Raw genomic sequence first — 22177 nt, forward strand, 5'->3', positions numbered from 1 at the left:
AGTAAACGTTGATACGACGCATCGCCTGTGTTCTACTCCAGGTTGGGTCCGTGCTGTTCACAGAAAACGGAGTGATCCTGCTCGACCTTTGTGACTTCCGACCAAGGTATGCCTAACATGTACTATCCTAGATTTCTTCTTGTTATGTTTACCAAAGGAAAACATATTGTTTTTGCTCAGTTTCTTCCTCTTCTTCTTCTCCAAACAGTGACCCCTGACCTGACCAATGACATAATTTGTTGACGTCTGTCACCATGGTGACTGGTGTTGGGTTACATAATGTTGCAATTTCATGGTCTGCTCTGCTCCTGTCACCATATATTAGTACAATGTAGTATATGTATGTGAATGTGTTTGAGTAAGAATTAACAGAGTAGACCATGTCCGAAGGTGAACATTATGGATTTGCTTTGCAAATGTTACTTCTCTAGTTGTCTTTATTTCGATACCATTTAGCCTGATAGCTAGACTTGTAGGGTTGACACAAAATAAAAACACGCAACACACATTGGCACAAACTGCAGATGTCTAATGCTGTACTATTTCCCTGACAGGGGTTCAAACATCCAGGCCACCCTCCGTGTGATGGTCTCGCCCAGCGCTGTGACGTCAGCCCGGACCACCATGCAGACTGCTGTCAGCACGGGCCAGCTGGGAGAACTGTCTGTAGACACCGACTACTTCACATTTGACCCTGACTGTGAGTTCTCTGTTGTATTGTTGTTTTTATTCCGGTTGGCATTTTAGTGATTTGCTCTCAGAACAAAATATAGTACATGTACTGTTAAAGTGTTTATGAACCATCGTTAAAATCAAGTAAAGATCAAGGAAAATGTGTCACAACGTTGAACTTTGCGGAATTTTGCCATTCCCTCCCATTCGAGCTCATTCCTTTGTTATGTTTACCGAAGGAAAACATTGTTTTTGCTCTGTTTCCTCTTCTTCTCCAAACCAATAAGGTCAATGACCTGAACCAGACGTCTGTCACCATGGTAACTAGTGTTGAGTCACATCATGTTGCAATTTTATAGCAGGAGGAGTAGACCTGTTACCATATATATGAATGTGTTTCAGTAAGAATTAACAGAGCAGAGCATATGCGAATGTAAACATAATGCATTTTTTTTTTGCTTTGGAAATGTTACCTTTCTATAGTTTGTTGTTTCTTCCACCCCAGTGCCGCAGTACGACACGCCGGTAGACCTGGTGTTTCTCGTGGACGGCTCCGACAACACCACGGACGCCGAGTTCAGCGCCATGACGTCATTCGTCGGCAAGATGGCGGCGGAGTTTAAACTGGGACCCGACTCCGCCCGAGTCACGGTGGAACAGTACAGCGACCGGCTGATGTCACTGCTCGACTCCGACAACTTTACCGACGTGTCTGACCTGCAGGCGGCACTGAGGACCCTCGTCAAGCAAGGCGGCGGACGGTAAGCACATCGGCAGAACGCCTGCTACTGTGCCTAGCCTAGCGAACCCTGATTTTTCACGGTTTTCGTTGAATGTTTGGTCCCCGTTGCCTGTTGCTGAGGCGAATCTTTTCCGACATAACATATGGAAACTACAGACAGGATGTTAACCTTATACACGCGAATACGACCTTACATGAGACGTTCTGCCGAAGTGCTATGCACAATTCATTACGGTTTCGCGCGGATGCGTTCAGTCGACGTGCTTGCTGATTCCATATAAGGTATTTCTAGTCACGTGACCGTGACGTTGTTGAAATGAGGAAGCCGCGGCGCGAAATGAATGACGGGTAAAATCCGCCATGTTGAGAGATGAAAACAACTGCGTTGTCCTGTGAGACATTTAAACGCGCGTGTTTAATCCCGTTGGAAGACGTTGTGCCTAATAAAATGTTAATTTTCTCTATCATCTGCAATATCTTCTCCCAACTCGTACATCCGAAGGACACAAGTGGTCGAGTAATTTTGTCTTTATTATCGAATGGCCGGTAACGTTATCCATATTAGATGGTAACTCAACAATTCGGAAGAGCCACAAAAAGGTAAACTTGTAAATCTGTCAACCCCAGACTTTTTACGTGCAGAAGTTTGACCGCATAAGCCACACCTATGCAGGGCCGTCAGTTTTACGTCCCCATCTGAAAGGACGATTCGACACCTTCACAGCCCGTGAGTGTATTGCTCTAGACACAGACACGTTGTCCATATGAGTATTAAAAGCTACCCTGTTTTGTATGCTACAGGGCGCTGGCAAGATCGAGCGTCCAATCCGTCAGCGGGCTGGTCCAGACCGGCCGACCCAACGTCCCGAAAATCATCGTGGCGTTCAGCACGGGGCCAGACGACTCGTCCGGGGACATCAGCCTGGCGTTCGCCGGGCACTTCGCTCGTCAGCAGGGCGTGGTGATGTATGCCGTCGCGCTGGGTGCTGCCGCCGACCGCGGGGCGCTACAGGGCATGGTCGGGTTCTCCTCCAGCCAGCTCCGGACGGTCCGGAACACCAGGGGGTTTGTGGACCTCAGGAACAGGCTGCCTGCACGAGTCGCCAACGGTCAGTAGTGCTGTTTTTTGCTACGCCTCTCGGGCGGAGCCTGTTAGTATATTTTGCGCGCCTAGTTCTATTCTAGGAACTTGCTCTGGCTCGATTAGCTCGACCCAAATCAATACTTCCGCCCCGGAATTAACACCGTGCTTCTTGTTCCAGTCGGCGTCTTGTCGTACGGATGGCTGCAGCTGGCTCACCGGTACGTCCGTGGCTACGCTGACGTCAACTCTAACGTATACACCGTACTTCAGCTGAACGTCCTGACCCAGGTCAGTGATTAGAAGTAACGTTTGTTAGATTTTCCTATATTTACCAGGGAAGCTTCATTTGCCCACCTTTACTGTGGCTTACTCCCCAAGCCAATTACTGATCTTACTCTCTTACTCACGGTTAGGTGTAGCAAGTCGTTCGGTGTGATGTAGCCAGCTGCTGCCGCGCCGCGTGCCTGGGAAGCTGGTGTATTACGACGAAGGGCTGTTACACCGGCTATACAGATACAGATAATCCCGTACCACTTAGGAAAGCTTCATGGAGGCTAAGATTTTTCCCTCTCTCTCTTACAGCTCAATGGCATTTTTTCGGGCGTGGACGGCTTTCAAACGGTCAACTTTCTTCAAACTCGGAACGTCACGTAAGTTCTACTAATTTTTTTCAACGATTTTACACACTCACTGACACGCACAGACAGACAGACCAATCCAGAACAATCTGATATGCTCATTGTTCTCGTACCTCATCACCAGATCTTCGGGTTACACCCAAGTCGTGTTCTCGGTGCAGTCCGGGGAATATTCGCTGGAGGCGCTCCTAACGGCGTGGCGCGGCGTGGCCCAGTTTCATGCCGTGTCGTCATCGCTATTGGCGCCAGCAGGTCAGAACTCTACACTTTACCTTTAACAACAAATTACCATCACTGTTTCCATTAAGTGCTATTCATACCAGAACTTTCCTAATTCATTCCTGAACTAGAGTTCCCCGATCTCATACCTTCGCCAAATGATGTTAATCTTTATGACTGACAAATTATAGATTATTCCCCCCTGATTTAACAAATAGAATCATGAATTATATCATTTTATCATATTCTCAACCAAAAGACAGTCTTATATTAACAAACAATGCCATTCTAGCATTTCCTCATAAATTATGCAAATAAGGTCCTAATTTGAATACATTATGTTTAGTGATGTTCACCTTCACTTAACTTTCAAATACCACAAGTATGAAATTCCAGGCAGTTATCTTTACATAATTATAAAATTTTCTCATTAATTATGCAAATTAAGTCCTCATTTACATAATTAATATCTGTCTGTGTTTCTCTTATTCTCAATTACCAATGTCACAAGCTTCAATAGTCCAACCATGGAATGAAGCTGATTTATAGAATATCCCCATAAATTATGCAAATTACATCCATATTTGCGTAATTGTCAAATAATTATATCAAGCACCACATAAGCTACCTACATACCAAAAATCACGACGATCCGTCAACCGGTTCTTGAGTTACATTGAGTTGAATATTTTCAAACATTTAGTCCTGTAGTTCCAGAGCAAGCCGCTAGGGGGCCCAAACTCACGTCACTTCTTCCCCAGCACAAGAGCTACCTACCATCCAAATTTCGTCACCCTAGCATGTCTAGATCATGAGATATCAAAACCGGAAGTGCAGCTGCAGTACCATAACAAGCCGCTAGGAGGTCCAAAATCTAATCATTTTGAGGTCTCATCAAGACCTACCCACCTACCAAGTATCAAGACAATCCACCAAGGCCTTCTAAAGTTATCGTGTTTACAGACACACACACACACACACACACACACACATACACGAACGCCTCTGAAAACATAACCTTCTTGGCGAAGGTAAATATGTCAGGTATTATTAAGTAGAAGCGCTACCTATTAACAACAAAATCACATATTTGAATCAAGTTTTAGATCCCAATGCGGTTTCCTTTAGAACTGCAGCGGTGTGTATATTTCGTTGTAACATCATGTCATCTGGATAGCTTCGCTTGTCCATACGTGTACCTTGTTCCCTTTAACGGGGGAGGGGGGCGTTAAGACAGTTGCCTGGCACCATTACGAACAAGTTATCCTCTTCCACACCTTCAGATCTGCAGGCTTTCTACGCCCGCTTTGTCTTCATGGCGAGCGCACTGACAAGTGAAGAACCTACCGACATCATCATGGCTTATGAGGACGAGATATTACGGCAGGTATGTCACACCCTCTTTTTTTTTTTTCAAAAAGCGTTATCAGATACATACATTTGGTTGTAAAAAAAGCCACGAGGAGCACACTCTAGCCAAAAAGGACAGTGGCAATGGCCCCTGTTACACTGTGTACTGTGTTGCGATGAAATGTACAATGTTTTTTACTCAATTTTCCTATTGTTGTTGAGTTACAACTGTGCTTTGAAAACAAAACAAACCTTTAGTTGTGTTAAAAAAACAATAAACTTTCAAACGCCATGCTATGCGTAGTTCATGACGAGACTTGTTCTTTCTCTCACAGTTCTACACGCTTGTGAGTTCCTCGGAAACCTACTCCAGCAGAATCTACTATGCTCAAGTCACCGACGCCTTCAAATGGTAAGGAATGTCATGACACGTCTTGTATTTCCGTGTTAGATATTATGATTTATGATTTGTTTCATGGTGCAAGCTTCTACCAATACAGATGAATTTTTATGTTAGAATTGAACTGGAACAATACAGGTAATAAAACTACATCCGAATACAAACAGATGTCACAGTCCCCTACTTCTGGGTACAAACACGGGTTAACAAGGCATCACAGAAATGCCTTAGGAATTCCTAGAATACTCGGTACGGGCATAAGCAATACTATTAGGCTAGCCCCTGAAGCGTCGCAAAAAAACACACTAAAATTTGACTAACTATAAATCACCCCTTTTCCCTCTTCTAGGAGGAACCTTGGGTACGTGGTGTACCTGCGGATCGTCGTGCCCAGGGCCATCCGGGACGACTTTCAGGACTTCCTGTCCACGCAGGTCCGTGAGGGCGGTTTCCCCGGCGCCGAGGCAGGCTCCCTCAGCTTCAACACGGACAGCCGCGCCTTCGGACTCGTCCCGACCGTCGACATCTTCGTGGACAACTTGGGGATCCTGCGGGAGAGTCTTCATGTATGATTTGTCTTTTTTGTCATGAAATAATTTTTTAACTAGAAACGTAACATTTGCAAAGCAAATGCAGAAGCAAATGTTTACCTTCGCATATGGTCTGCATTCATATATATGGTGACAGGAGTCTAAATCCCTTCTGCTATAAAATTGCAACATTATGTAACCTAACACTAGTTACCGTGGTGACAGACGTCTGGTTCAGGTCATTAACCTTATTTGTTTGGAGAAGAAGAGGAAGAAGAAACAGAGCAAAAACAATATGTTTGACTTCCGCAAACATAAAAAACTTAATGTTTCAACGCTGAAATGAAATTGAGACTTCAAAATCGACAAATAGATAGACAAATAAATTAATAGTTATATTAATAGCAGTACTGATATTGGGAATTTTCAGGTTTACTCCCCCGCTGTTCCTGTTGAAGTCACACTGCAGTTCTTCGTCGCCAACAACGGCACAGGTACCGTACGTCTCTTTAGAAATTGGCGAAAAAAAAAAATAAAGAAAAAAAGGAATCCATACAAATCAATTGATTGCCTCCCGTATAAAATGTGTTTTCAGTGTTATTCGAATTTATGCTTCTTAGCAAACTGAAATGCTACATTACGGAACTGCCTATCCAGTCCTATCCAGTGCGCTTCGCAGTGGTCGCAACTAAAGCCCTGGTCAAAAACACTTTATGAAGCACCTACGATGTTTTTTCTGCGACGATCTGTCATTTATTTATTTATTTATTCATTGGTTTGGCTGTTCAACACACAGCCTACTGCTATTACAAAGGGCTTAGCTGCCCTGCTGACATGAAAAGACAAGACATAATCATTACAATAACATATAACATGGGCAGCTTAATAGTTCGTGTGTCGTAAGGTTGAGAAGGAACAGATGGAATATACTATTCATAATAATGGTATTCATAGTATCCATCATAATCTATATACGACGTATGGCACGATTGTCGCGGAAAAAATAATCGTAGGTGCATTGTGACGGGGGCCTAGCGCATCGTTGTCTTTATACTAGATATGTATACTGTATAGTTTCCGATACTGTTCTTTGTAATGGTGCTAAGCGTGCGACGATGCTATGTGTTAAATGTACTTCTGTCTGGCGCTTCTGTGTGGCGCTTGAGGCGCAACTGTAACGCTGCTTCAACTTTCTTCCTCTTGACGACAACTTGCAGACAATCCGTCCGGCTCCAAAACGTGCAAGGACAGTAACTCCACCTACGTGGATTGTAAGTACGATCGTGATCAAATCAGGAGAGGAAAAATCTGTTTCACCACCTTCAAATGAAATACTAACTTCCAAACTAACTCCCACGTGTACTACAAAGAATAACTATGACGAGTACACAAAAACTAACGATGACTTCACCGTACCATACACTGAACAGAAAAAAACCTAACTATGACGTAAGCACACATTAACCTGACGTGTACACAAAAACTGTGACGTCATGACCCTACTAACTCTGACGTGTACACACATTAACATGACGTGTACACAAAAACTAACCATGACTTAATGGCCCTACTAACTCTGACGTGTACACACATTAACATGGCGTGTACACAAAACTATGACGTCATGACCCTACTAACTCTGACGTGTACACACATTAACATGACGTGTACACAAAAACTAACCATGACTTAATGGCCCTACTAACTCTGACGTGTACACACATTAACATGGCGTGTACACAAAACTATGACGTCATGACCCTACTAACTCTGACGTGTACACACATTAACATGACGTGTACACAAAAACTAACCATGACTAAATGGCCCTACTAACTCTGACGTGTACACATATTAACCTGACGTCTGCACACATAAACTCAATGTTTACACTAAAACTAACCATGACTTCTGTGTATTTACACATTGAACTCAAAATTAGCTCTGACGTGTACACACATTAACTCGACGTGAACATAAAATCTAATCACGACTTCACTGTACTACAAACTGAACTCAAGAAGTAACTCTGACGTGTACACAGATTGACTCTGACGCATACACACAAAGCAGTCCTCATATGGACGTCATACATTAAAAAAAAATCCCTGACGTGTGCACAAAAATACTAACTCCACGTGAAGACAACCCCATGTAGCCCTGTTCCCACTAATGTCACTTGTAAACATCATCCCGTACTCCATGACATGGCACAAATACGACATGGCACAGGATGTGCATTCCACTTCCCAGCATTGCACCACAAGCATCTTCCATTTAACTGTACTAACAGCACTGAACTTTCTTCGGTGTACATATGCGTTCTTACTAGGAATGCCATGCTGCGCTAATATCAACTCTTGAACACTTCTCTATATCTGAAAGCACTAGTCGTTTAGAATATTCCATTACATAAGCTATAACAGGAAGTTCTTCAGATTCTGTTAGGAAATTGATAACAGTTCTTAAACGTTGCAAAATTGTTATCATCAACGACCAGAAATGATAAGCAGTGTAATAGCATCAAAAACAGTACAGAGATTATCAGGTATTTTGTAAAAGCATATGGCAAAAGGGCAACAAGATAATGCATATTCATCAAAGAGTATACATTCCCACGTACGGCATTCCCCAATAGATTGCATGTAGTCATCCTGGGCAATAACTGAGTATGCATCACGGTTTCAATCACATATCATTATGCTAAGGTCACATTTACAAACCGGGGCCCGGCCGGGCTGTTTGCGAGAACGAAAAATCACCAATTTCAATCAAGAAGCTTAACAGATGGTACTGATGATTAGTTTTTCATCAACTTTTTGTGCTTTGTTGTCTTTATATCATACTTTTCTTTCCAACAAACTGCCCGGCCGGGCCCCTGGTCAGAAATCGTGACCTTAGCATTAAATGTGTATCGCCGTGTGACACATTGAACCTGACTTGAGAGATCACGTCCCATAGGTTCCCTCCCCGACGCTCCTCTCTCCAGTGAAGAAAACAACTTCGCCTTCAGCGCGTACATTACCAACTCCGCTAACCTGGAGGACGCCACGGCCAGGAGGGAGGTCGATGTAGACGTGGACTTTGACAGTTCGGTGTCCTTGCGGCTCGGGCTGGCAAGTACAGGAAGAACCTGGTTCTCTGGACCACAGGTGAATATCTGGTGTAGTTTTGTTTTTTGCATCAAATTTCGTTCGACTTCGCTTCATTTTGTAGCATTTCGCACTTTCTGTACTTCCGTGAATATCTACTGCTGTCCACCTTGAATTGAGCGCTCTTGTTACGTCGTAACCAATGAGTAAAAAAAACGTGGTTGTTTTTTGTCTCCAGATCCAAGTGTCGTTTGCGAACGAAGCAGAGTGCCAACTGTACACCCACATCTGTCTGACGGTCAACCTCCTGGAGTCTTACCACGACTACGGGGCGGACAACAACGACTTCTGCATAGAGATCCCCGGGAAAGACTGCACATTGCGTATGTATTACTACATTGTATATATAGAGTAGTATGCCCTGGATTGAGAGTGAGACTATATAGCCAATACCTAGCATCTCAACCATCCCTCTAATTCACCCTTCTTCTTTTCCTGCCTTCCTGCCTTCCTCCCTCAATCTCCCACTCTCATTCATTCGCTCTGTTATGGGATATTTACTAAAACACCCAATGCGGCGTCGGGGAGGGCCGGGGGAGGGTACAGACTTCCAATGACCTTTAACCCTTCCTCGTTGACCTATTACTGCAGTCACATGTCCATAAGGTCATGTGTTCAAAATAGTGGCTTCATTCGTCCCGAAAAGGGCCACACGGGCTGAAAATTGTATATAGGAATACGTGATTGTGTATTTGTTGTCTATGGAACACAGTCTAGTTGATGACAACAAATTTAAACAATACGTACCGTTGTCTTGTGTCACAGTGCCATGCGACAGCGGAGTTGACATTTGTGGCGGCAACTCCAACTGTTTCCAGGAGCCGGGTCAGCTTCCCGTCTGCGAGTGTGTGCAGGGTTACCGCTCACCGACTGACGACGGACACGACTGCCAAGGTGAGCTTCTTCCAATTATATTCCTCCGAGGAGGCATAAACGTCGACGTCTTCAAATGAGTGATCGCTGTTTCTTTTTACATCATACACATGTAAAATATTTAAAGACATATGCAGTAGGCGAATCTCTAAACTGTCATCTGCTTTTTGCCTTGGCGATCACTTGTATTGACACAACAACGTATTAAAGTAGTATTGTTTTGAGTAGCTGCGTCGTGAGTTTGTGTGTTTTGTGTCTGAACAGAGTAGGTCAACAGGGAGTGAAGGAAGGGGTGGTAGGGGCAGTTGATGGGCAACGTGAAAGGAGATTAGAATAGAAGAAATGTAGTAAACTAGTTTAGTCCCAACTGAAGCAGGTCATACTCGGTTGTTCCCATAAAACGCAACACAAACCACCCAAATTACGAACGCCCAAATCACGAAAACCCAAAGTATTTCTCTGACGTCTGAACTCTCGGATTTCTTGTTTTGAACAGACATCGACGAGTGTGCGGAGGCGCTGGAGCAGGACGCCCCCGTGTGCGACAGATCTGCCAACCTGAGGTGCTCCAACACCGCTGGCGGCTACGACTGTAACTGTAGACAAGGATGGACCATGGACAACGGAGTCTGTACCAGTAAGCAACACACATATTGTTTCCGAGACGAACGTAGTGTTTTGGGCGGTGCTGGATTAGGAGGGAAGTCGCATGTATTTTGTTCTTAGCAGCAAGTATAATGAGAAGTGAGTGGGCGGAGATTGTGTTTCACTTGATTGACAGGGTTGTGACCAGATACTAAGTATGCCCTGGGTGGTAGGGTGTAGCATGGGGTCGCTGGGATGTGTACTGTGGAGTAAGTGACGTCATACCATCGTATGAGTAATTACCCATTCTGTGATGTAATTGAATTGTACAATACAATCATACAATACAGTTTCAATGAATTCACAACCACCCAAAACACTTCCCAGGAGTTTGAAATCTCCGATTTCTTGTTTCCATTAGGATAAAAGGGCACCTTAGGGCCGTAGTCTTGCCATAACGCCCCCTTAGTAGCTTTCTACTTGCCGTTGCCGTTATATATATTACTTACGGTGTTGTGTTTCTTTTCTAGAGTCGAACAGGCTCCACGGCTCCGTTTCCATACCCGGTGACTTCACGCCTGCGTTGAATGACCCAACTTCAGTTGCGTTCCAGAGGATTTCCCTGCAAGTCACTGTGACGGTAAGTTGTAAGTAAACAGCAACGATACATGTCATTACTTGGGTCAGCCAATCAGACTCATCAGTTGGAGATGGCTAACCCACAAATGTATGGACGTAATGAGAAACGAATAAGTAGATGAGAATCTAAGATAAAATACTAATAAGTTATTGAAATAAATGACGGTAACTTCACTTAAAGTTGGTGTGTTACGCCGAATGGCAGTTATACCGGCTAAAGTACTGATACAGATACAAAATGTGTCAGATACACATAATCGTGACACAAAATCATTGTCTAATTTTACGATGCTTGTCGCCCTTCTCACGCAGATAACGCAGCTTTTCCGCATCACGATCATCATCGTCATCAGGATCACCATCATCAGCTTCTCTCCCGGCAGTATCGTCGCCAACTACGCCATCGACATGCCGGCCGACCAGAACATCACGGCCGACTCGCTGACCGACGCCCTGGCGGACGCCCTGACCGCAGCGCTGAACGAGACAAACCCGCTCAACATCGACCCTTCCACCGTCACGGTTTCCGGTACGTAACGTACAAGTCACTAAGTCCGGGACAGAAGTATTGGCCATATAGTTATTATTAGAATAACCGACCACTTTTTGGACCTTACCATACGCTCACTTGATGGTTTATTAGGTAGTTATCGCACCCGACCAGGGGTTATCTCACCACCCTTTATTAAACGAGACCAATCAGTAAACATACCTATACAAAGTTACACCGTTTGTACTACGTTTTCCCTAGATTTTAACGAGTGCGCGAACGAGACCACCAACGACTGTTCTGCGTTTGCCACCTGCAACAACACGGTTGGAAGCTTCACCTGCGCGTGTCTACCCGGCTATATCGACCAGGACCCGATAGACGACCCCGGTAGAACATGCGGTAAGGCCTTGAAGTGAAATACGTTAGGAAAAAACTTTCAAAACGATTATTTCATTTTACAATTTAAAGCTGAAAACCTTTAAAAAAGACGTTCGTTTTACTTAAAAAAACCTTTCAAACCTAGACTCTCTTTCTCTTTGTTTAATGTGCAACATTAAAGAGAAACTAAATATTTACCTTTTTACCTGACTGACTCGTACATAAATTTGATGGAAAAGGACAAAAACAGACTGTTATATTACTATGTACTTCCAATTCTTAATCCACAGCGTCACCGCCGACGCCAACACCTACAGCGTCATTACCACCGCCGACTACTATAAGTGTGATTTTACCGAGCTCACTTCAACCGACTGTTCCGGAGTCTCTAGCGACGCTGGCACCGACTGTTCCACCAACACTACCGGCGTCACTAGCCACGCTGGCACCCACCATCGCCCCTACTATTCCGGAGTCGCTGGCCACGTTGACACCTACCGTCTCACCAACCATTCCGGAGTCTCTGGCAACATTGGCACCAACCGTCTCACCGACTATTCCGGAATCTCTGGCGACACTGGCACCGACAGTCTCACCAACTATTCCCGAGTCTCTTGCTACATTGGCACCGACTATCTCCCCGACTCTTCCGGAGTCTCTGGCTACATTGGCACCGACCGTCTCACCAACTATTCCGGAGTCTCTGGCCACATTGGCACCGACAGTCTCACCAACTATTCCCGAGTCTCTGGCCACATTGGCACCGACAGTCTCACCAACTATTCCAGAGTCTCTGGCCACACTGGCTCCGACAGTCTCACCAACTATTCCCGAGTCTCTAGCAACATTGGCACCGACCATCTCACCAACTCTTCCGGCGTCTCTTGCCACGCTAGCACCGACAGTCTCTCCGACTGTTCCAGAGTCATTGGCGACATTAGCACCGACCGTTTCACCGACTATTCCGGCCTCTCTGGCCACGGTGGCACCGACTGTCTCACCAACTATTCCAGAGTCATTGGCGACATTAGCACCGACCGTTTCACCAACTATTCCGGAGTCATTGGCCACATTGGCACCGACCGTCTCACCAACTATTCCGGAGTCATTGGCTACGCTAGCACCGACCGTCTCTCCGACTCTACCGGAGTCTCTGGCCACATTGGCACCGGCCGTCTCTCCGACTGTTCCAGCATCTCTGGCTACACTAGCACCGACCGTCTCACCGACTCTTCCGGCGTCGCTAGCCACATTGGCAGCGTATGTCTCTCCGACTATTCCGGCGTCTCTTGCCACGCTAGCACCGGCCGTCTCACCGACTCTTCCGGCGTCCCTGGCCACACTAGCACCGGTCGTCTCTCCAACTCTCCCGGCGTCCCTGGCCACACTAGCACCGGTCGTCTCTCCGACTCTCCCGGCGTCCCTGGCCACATTGGCACCGTCCGTCTCTCCAACTCTCCCGGCGTCCCTGGCCACATTGGCACCGGTCGCCTCACCGACTCTCCCGGCGTCTCTGGCCACACTAGCACCGGTTGTCTCACCAACTCTCCCGGCGTCCCTGGCCACACTAGCACCGGTCGTCTCTCCGACTCTTCCGGCGTCCCTGGCCACATTAGCACCGGCCGTCTCACCGACTATTCCGGCGTCCCTGGCCACATTGACCCCGGTCGCCTCACCGACTATTCCGGCGTCCCTGGCCACACTAGCCCCGGCCGTCTCTCCGACTCTCCCGGCGTCCCTGGCCACACTGGCACCGGTCGTCTCACCGACTCTTCCAGCGTCGCTGGCCACATTGGCACCGGTCGTCTCACCGACTCTCCCGGCGTCCCTGGCCACACTAGCACCGGTCGTCTCTCCGACTCTCCCGGCGTCCCTGGCCACATTGGCACCGGTCGTCTCTCCGACTCTCCCGGCGTCCCTGGCCACACTAGCACCGGCCGTCTCTCCGACTCTCCCGGCGTCCCTGGCCACACTAGCCCCGGTCGTCTCACCGACTATTCCAGCGTCCCTGGCCACATTAGCACCGGCCGTCTCACCGACTATTCCGGCGTCTCTGGCCACAATAGCACCGACCGTCTCCCCAACTATTCCGGCGTCCCTGGCCACAGTACCACCGACCGTCTCTCCGACTCTCCCGGCGTCTCTGGCCACATTAGCACCGGTCGTCTCACCGACTGTTCCGGCGTCTCTGGCTACGTTAGCACCGGCCGTCTCTCCGACTGTTCCGGCGTCGCTGGCCACATTGGCACCGACCGCGGTACCACCCACCGCCGTGGCGCCCTCAGCGTCAGTGTCAGTACCACAGGTTTCAACATCAGTGGCCCCAGCATCTACCCCAGCCGTCACCGCAACCGCCCCAGTTATCTGTGCCCCAATCTGTGGGGTTCTAGCCTCCTGCGTCCTCAGAAATGACACAGCGCTGTGCGTCTGTAACTCAGGCTTCCAAGGAAACGGCTTCACGTGTAGTGGTGAGTTCTCTAGCTATTATCATCTATTATATTCGATACATTTTGCTAAAATGTGATTATAACACTTTTTCAAACTTATACACAGTCTAGGACATGGTCTAATTGCTCCATCAAGGCCTTGACTTCTTTATCAGTGTGTCAGTGTAAGGTTTTGCAATGAAGGTTTTGTATGTTCTAGCTGCGGAAGTGAAGTCTGCTATTTTTATTGTTATGTCAATGGACACGTACGTTTGATATTTGCCCTGCTGTTTTATTTATTCATCAGATGTTGACGAATGTTCCACCAACCCCTGCACGGGTCCGAATGAGCGCTGTAAGAACAGACCGGGCAGTTATGACTGTGTCTGTCTTCCTACTTACATCAGGTGGGGATCAGCGGACAACTGTACAGGTAAGTACGGTTCAATGGCCATTATTACTTAAGTCAAGGAGGTTACCAACTTATGTGGAACTTCAAACTGTTCTCCAACTTAAAGAATCACTCAAAAAAGTTTCCAACCGAATCAGCTTTCTGACCAAATTGTTGTGATTGCGTGGTTTTGTTTGTCGGAAGGCGATATCGCCCCCCGTCACGGTTGAGAGAAGTTTAGTACGCCCTGAGGTCTGCTACCGTTAGCTGATAGGCTAGTTGGTCAACTGTTGTTAAGCAAGAAGGTTTCTGGCTTGGGTGGATGGTACTTTGTTTATTTCTTGGATTGTTTGGTTGCTTTTTACGGATGTCGTTGTGAGCTAAAAGTTTAAAGCTGAAGAATTTACGAATTTCATTCTCCAAGAAACTTTTGTTTTTCATTTAAAATTGTATTTCATGTTTCGTCTTTCGTTCTATTGTATTTGAATCTTACTAGCAAGAACTATGTTTTCGTTTATGGCATGTGCAAGACAAATGTCTTCTTTCTATTACATTCGATAGCAACAAGCAGGCACAATGTGGACGCCACCTACAAGGATACTTTTGATTATGATGCCGAAAAACACGACGAAAATAGCGCAGGCTTCCAAGCAGAGAGAGACCGGCATATCGGCGAGGTACGTTCGAAAATAACTGTCGATGTACGTCAATGACGATTAGACATCCAGGTGATCAGATACACAAGAAACAGTTACTCTGGCAGCTTGATACATTTAAAAAAATCTATCCGGTTGCTTGAGTAACAATTGTTCTTGGCGACGAGATAGCTGATGATAATACTATTATCTGGATATACATGTAACATGAAAAACTAGAGTGTTGTATCCAAAACTGTGCTTTATCCAGAACCATGCGCAGCACTGTTCTGGCTAGTCCACGCGTATCCAGAACCCTACCTGGAACAAATCTGCATTCCTGGATACGCAAAGACTATCTAGGAACGTGCCTGATCCTACCTCTGACCCATTCAGGCATAGAACTAGATATTCAAGGTTCTGGAAACGATAGAGAACTTTTACTTGCCTTTCATATAGTTCGACAGCCTAGTAGACGGTTGGGTGGCCAGTGTCCCAGGTGTGGAGAAAGTTGCCACGTCATTCAACAATTTCCGGAGCGGGAGCCTCATCGCCAATAATGACGTCATCTTGGCGGGAACGCCGCTGTCTAGTGCGCAGGTCCAGGAGGGTCTGAACGATCGAATCAACGCTGATGCGAACACAAACTTTAAAAGTGTCACAGCGAAACGTAATTTGAATTTTACATTTTATTTCGAGATAGATTTAAAAGTTATATTCATATACATTTTATATTCAGTCCAAATGGATAACTAAAGATGAGACTATTTAAAAGTTTTAAATCGTATAAAAAGTAGTCTGTGTCACAAGCTCGGTTGAAGCCTCTGATTTACTAATACTAAAAGTAGTTTTAAGAGCGTAAAGTAGTAATGTCTTGTATAGTCCTATGTTCTTATGTTTTTTTGGGGGGACACAGTTTCAGACTTTAGCATTATTGCTAGCATTCCAGCCCTCACGAGGTCTGAACATGGCTATAATAATGCAAAAAGTTTTCCAAAAATAACATCGCTATGAAAGCAACGGCTTGTTGTGTATGTCACACAAAGAAAAAAAAAGTTGATTCTCAAACTCTCATCTCAAAATATCTAACAGCCACACAAAAAACGTTCTAAAATTTGTATTTTTTTCCTACCTTGTAGCGTACGATTATTGCGGCGATCCCAACACACAGGATAAGTGCTACAGTCAGGACTACTGCACCAACACGGACAAAGGCGGCTTCACCTGTCAGTGTCCCCCGACTCATCTGGACGATTCCCCCGCTGACCTACCCGGGCGGGACTGCAGCAGTAAGTACATTCGTAGCCTGGTATCCAGTCTTACGTGGTAGGGGCGGGTTTTCCTCCGGGCTGCAGGAGCTCGTTCCCGCTCACCTCAGCTAGGTTTCCCGTTGGGTATTTCACGAGAGATTGATTAGCCCTACCACGGTTCGTGTTGGGGCAAATCAAATCCCCAAACATGCCATCTCAGCGTAACACTCCTGTCGGAGCGGCTGTTGCACTGGGCGGGGGGAAGCTGTTAGTGTTAGAGACCCGAAGACACAGCCTGCCTGAACACCCCAACTGTTATGCCCCAATCACGTAAGACTGGATACCAGGCTAGTACATTCGTGGTTGGAACTGCTATGCTTAGAAGGGGGTGTGGATGAACAGAATAAGGTCTATAATCACCTTCTTCCATACTTTGTTCATCCTCATAATTGCTTCAGATGTGATGAGACAGCTGGAACAAAAAAAATACACATTTTTAGTTAACAGTGGCCGAAAATGCCAGAAAATACACTTCTGGGCAGAAATTGAGATGTCTCCATATTCGGATTTGTCATGAATACATCAAAGTACACGGATGCCAAATTTGATGGTTTTGGACACAGTTTTTCAGTTCGGCCGCTGGACTGCAAACTGAAACAGTCTAACTGTGCTTTTCCTGCAAAATTCAACCGTCTTGTTCCAGAAAACGCTGCCTGTTCATTGGCATTCTTTGTTTCTGTCACAGCAGTCTGCTTGAAAATTTGTATACGGCATGAAAATCGTACAGCGACTTACGAATGTGACCGTGCCGTTATTTTTGTTTTGACAGTAAACAGAGTTCCCATCATTCTCGGCGTGGTGGGCGCTGCCCTGCTGTTGTTCCTTCTCGTCCTTCTCGCCCTGAAAAGCACCAAATACAGAAAGCGGAAAGTTTGGGTAAGTACAACTATTTGACATCTAGACTGGATAGAAACATCATGTTCAATCAACCTCTTTAAAACCTCTTTATACATATACATGGATGACTGCTTGCCAAATATTTCTGTGGCGTTCATAATTCGTTCAAAATCTACAATTAAAAAACTATGCATATCATATCATATCATATCATATCATGTAACGTTTATTGTTTTTTCAGGCTCCAAAATCAAAGTCTCGCCAACAGGTAAGTACCAGCTCAATTATCATAAAATTGAAATTATCAAAAATATTCAACGTACAAATTATGTCTGAAAGTTCATCTTTTTTGTTTTCAAAGTTATCATGTAGTTGTTCATGAATTAGCTGAAACATTTACAGAGGGAAAAGGGCATTGATAGAAATTTGGTAAAGGAGATATAAATTGTACAGGCGTGTTCTTCTAGGATTTGCTGATTTATAGTACATCAAAGGACTGAAATGATTTCTGACTTGTCCGTGTCTACGTGTGTCTGTGTCTAAATGTGCGTCTTTGTGTTTTCGCACTGCAGTTTTTTTTATATTCCAACATGTAATGTGTAATCACAAGACGGGATGGGGACACACTTAATTTTTTTTTCAGCTTCTATTTATATTAATGCCGTCACCAACACAGGGGACAATACAATACTCATTTTTACCTGAGCGAAGTGACGAAAGTCGACGTAAAGTGCCTATCCCAAGGCCATGTCAGGACTCGAACCCGGGACCTCTTGGTTCCGAGTCGAGCACTCTGCCGTTACGCCACTTGACCCAACCATGCAGACGTTTCTGTCTGTTCTACCAGGGGACGCTATTCCGATCAATCAATCTTGTCTGTTCCTACAGGGAGATATCCAGACCGGAGACATGGTGTGGGCCCGTGAGGAGGGCCGGTCTCTGCGTTGGCCGGGACGGGTGGTGTCTGACGGGGACCGGGGAGACGCCATGTGGGTGCGCTGGACTGGGTCAGGAGGCTACTCCAAGGTAATGAATACATCCTGGCAACTGTTGGAAGGACAGATTGTAATGTTCAAATTGCTATTTGAAGGTACATGTAACAAGAACATAGAATAGAAGAATGGACAATGGATAACGATTATATAACACCGACTATATCTAAAACTATGACTAGTCTAATTTTGACGCTAAATTCTAACTTATTGCGTTTGACTTCTTTTCCCGAGGCAGTGGAAGACGAATTATCTCACTTTTTCTCTAACAACCCACTGCCCCTGTTATGCCTAAAAAGAGTACGGGAATTACATTACCTTCAACTTTACATTGGTATTAAATGGCGGTTTTATTTGCCCATTTCTGTGTGATGTATTGAGTGTATTGTCCCTACAGGTGAAACAGAAGAAGATCGCTCCGTTCTACCAGTTTGACCAGTATTTTGACAGGACGGCGTACCACAACCTGCCAGCCTACCGCAAGTCTGTCAACGATGCACTTCGGGTAAGGATTTAGTTTCTTATGAACTTTTTTTCACTAGTACTAGATACAGACTAACATTCACTTTTAAGTACATGTTAGTCTAAAATAAGATTCCCAAGGACCCACGTTTCGTCGCGATGTTCTTTGAAAATGGTAAGAAATATAGATCATGTCTTTGGTCCATCACAGTGCAGATATTTTCTATTAGATATTTTCAAGGTTTGAATTTACACCTAGTAATATTTATATTCATATAGCAACTTAGTGATGTGTTATTACTCATGATCTGAATTTAACATGTCTGATTTGGTAACTGTTGATATAAAATAATTTCTGTTGAAAACATACTATGCCTGGAGTATGCAATACCCAGTCTGGTAAAACTAATTATTTCATCTATTTGATTCCATTGTACGAAACAGACGATGAACATGCCTCTGGACGGCGCCGCGTCGCCAGTCCCCACGAGCGAGGACACCGGGCAGACGGAGGACGTCCCACCCCGGCCCGCCGCCAACCCGCTGCTGCGCCCGAAGGGGGTTCCGCACCTGCAGGTGCCAGTCAACGGGAACGGGGCGGGGCATCGTCATGCCAACGGTGACGCACAGGGTGATGACGTGTCCAGCAAGGATTCAACCATCGACATGGACTGGACACGTATCAGGACGAGCAAGCGGGTGAGCAACATTTACTAAAACGTGTATTCATAAATTTCCATTTAATTTCTTACTATGCCCTCCTCCTCAAAATCATCAAACACTGCCTTGGGACATTCCGTACTCTTTCTTTAATTTATCTATATCCTAGTGTCTTATTCCTGGCTAGAGTCTTGTTGGGTCTCTTTGTCATGTTAACCTCCACGGCAAAGCAACACTTCTCTGTGCCATCTTGGTCAACTCTATTCGGTCCCAAGGAGTCTGGTAAAGACTATGTTTTTGTCTGTCTTTCTGTTTTTTTGCCCATAAGGCTACTTCATTTTTAGCAATCACAAGTAAAAATGTTTCAGTTCTCAGAACCTCCTTCCCTATAGATTCCCTTTCATTGCAGTAACCACAAAAAGACTGATTGTCATACAACGTGATTGTTGAAATAAAAACAGACGTCGCCATACTGTTTTTTCAACTACCACTCTTGTTTTAATATCAGTTTGCCCCGAACGTGGCTCCGCTGACGTACACGAAGAACCAGGAGGACATGTATCTGCCCATGCGCGATCGGGACGAGGACAGCGCGTCTCACAACTTCGTCACCTCCAGCGTCTCCCAGCGTCTTAAGAAAACCAAAGGCGGCGACTTCGTCTTGTTGAACTTCGAGAACAAGTCCACCCTGTGATACCAAACTTTTCTATGACCATATTTGGTATAGGAGAGTGAGAGCCAATAGGCATACAGAAGTTTTCCGTGCGATTGTCTGATTGGTCAATTCGATGGCGGAGGTTCTGCTTGCTGATTGGCTGCTTTAAGCTTCAGCGCGAAATAGGACTTACGATGCATTTATGATAGAAGAGCAAAAGGTTCTAAATCTTAACACACACACACACTCACACACACACACACACACACACACACACACACACACACACACGCATACACACAAAAAATACACACGTTTCAGCCTGCTTCTTATAGATTGCAGTTATAAAATACAATTCATTATTGCTAAAAAATACGCATGGTAACAGCGAGATCTGTGGACGCAGCCATATGCATAACGAAATTTGAAACGAACGAGGTACAGTCGGTGACCATTCGCTTTCGCAAGTTGCAAGAATTAATTGATGAGTAAACTGAAAATTTTCAGTCGGTGAAAGACTACGGTGTAAACCAAATGATACATATCATAAGAATATTTAAGTTAAGACTCTGAATTTAAGCTTGATGTCCTTGCTTGCTACATGCCATCGATGTATTTCTGCTATAATATTACTGAAGTCAGTTGCTTTAAGTACATGTTCGGAGTAAACTCGACCCTACACTGCGTCCTACTTTTCAAAATCTGTATTTTAATACCGTACTAGACATGAGGTGGCAGCGATATCTGAAACAATGCGTGCATGTTTAAAACTACTTTAAAAGTCGTTGATGAATATGTAGTACAAACTCCTTTCTTGGCTTAGCAATGCCTAAGTAATGTTACGGTTTAACTGGAACTAATAAAGACTTTGAGGGATAGATTGAAATGGTTTCGTTGAGTTTATCCATTAAGCAGCATAAACTTGAAAATGGACGGCATTATCTGAGCAAATATTATGAAAAGGAGATGAAAATTTTCTAAACGTAATGAATGGTGAAAATTATTTTAAAAAATGACTTCATACTGCGTGGTATGATAAATAGTAAATCACGTGAATATTTTATTACTTTTGCTGTTGTTTCAGAGGACAGTGTAACAAATTGACTTAGACAACTATGCTTTCGAATTTCGAAAGGTACGCTGTCCTGTACGTCCAGGATATGGTGTATCAAGTAGTAGCGCCTCTCTACGATCTATGTTATATTGCAGCGTTAAGAAATTTTCACACCTTACAAGTTACTGTACTTTTAAATGGAAATTGGACATTCAATTGGGACCTACCTTAAAACATAGCCTGGTTAAAAATGTTTACTTCATTCGTTTCAACCCTTTTCCTGGTATTAATATCCAAAAGCGATTTCCAGGAAAGCAGACAATGCATTATATTATTAGACATAATTTCATATTTTTTCACGTTTCTACGAATTCTCTTATATGTTCGCAGCACTTATTATCAAATTACAAGCCACGGTGAAAATCTATTCTCTCCCATACAGCTATCCAATACGTTAGCCATGTGATATCCCAAAGCTACATCAAATTTAAAATAATAACTAAATAATGATGATTACACAAATGATAATTATTATACCTTTTGTCATGTTTTAGATGGGAGGTTGCCTTGTTAATAAATGAAATCTTTCCCTACTCTTCTAGCAGAGGTTTGGGTTATGGATTATTTTTGGCGTGTTTTTAACACTTTTCACAGGGTTTCTTATTTGTACTGGCGTAAAAAAAATCCACTGCAAATAAGAAACTCCGATAAAAGAAGCCTAAAAACACGCCAAAATAAGCCCAAACCTCTGCTTGGAGAGTAATCTTTTCATTGCTCATTTGTGGCTCATCTAAAAAATATCGTAACCAAAAAATCAAATAAGAAATCCCGATAAAAGAAGCCTAAAAACACGCCAAAAATAAGCCAAAACCCAAACCTCTGCTTTGAGAGTAATCTTTCCCATTGCTCATTTGTAGCTCATCTAAAAAATGTCGTAACAAAAAATCCACCCCCACAATAACATGGTCCTGCTTGATATAAACAGTCGTGCCTCCTCCTC

General features: G+C 44.6%; 1 protein-coding gene across 1 annotated transcript; it reads left to right on the forward strand.

The window, feature by feature from the left end:
• The first annotated feature begins 12 nt into the window (after positions 1-12).
• On the forward strand, positions 13-20315 carry LOC109482269. The gene is made up of 30 exons (XM_019784957.1): positions 13-106; positions 555-700; positions 1178-1433; positions 2216-2523; positions 2677-2786; positions 3081-3148; positions 3261-3388; positions 4639-4742; positions 5041-5117; positions 5455-5671; positions 6066-6129; positions 6853-6906; positions 8597-8787; positions 8966-9110; positions 9553-9681; positions 10157-10297; positions 10776-10885; positions 11197-11413; positions 11636-11776; positions 12046-14223; positions 14489-14614; positions 15134-15249; positions 15667-15877; positions 16347-16496; positions 17287-17393; positions 17596-17622; positions 18243-18380; positions 18744-18851; positions 19253-19507; positions 19977-20315. Exons 2-30 carry the CDS (start codon positions 586-588, stop codon positions 20160-20162), a joined length of 6177 nt encoding a protein of 2058 aa, XP_019640516.1. The 5' UTR covers positions 13-106; positions 555-585; the 3' UTR covers positions 20163-20315.
• The last annotated feature ends 1862 nt before the right edge of the window (positions 20316-22177 follow it).

This window comes from Branchiostoma belcheri, unplaced genomic scaffold (genome assembly GCF_001625305.1).
Source record: "Branchiostoma belcheri isolate BF01 breed outbred unplaced genomic scaffold, Haploidv18h27 scaffold6, whole genome shotgun sequence".
Classification (NCBI taxonomy): Eukaryota; Metazoa; Chordata; class Leptocardii; order Amphioxiformes; family Branchiostomatidae; genus Branchiostoma; species Branchiostoma belcheri.

Excerpts from the sequence above, each read along its gene's own strand:
- LOC109482269 (XM_019784957.1), top strand. The coding sequence starts at position 586 with ATGGTCTCGCCCAGCGCTGTGACGTCAGCCCGGACCACCATGCAGACT. Across the intron at positions 1,434-2,215 it reads GTCAAGCAAGGCGGCGGACG|GGCGCTGGCAAGATCGAGCG; the intron begins GTAAGCACATCG and ends TGTATGCTACAG. Across the intron at positions 17,623-18,242 it reads AATCAAAGTCTCGCCAACAG|GGAGATATCCAGACCGGAGA; the intron begins GTAAGTACCAGC and ends CTGTTCCTACAG.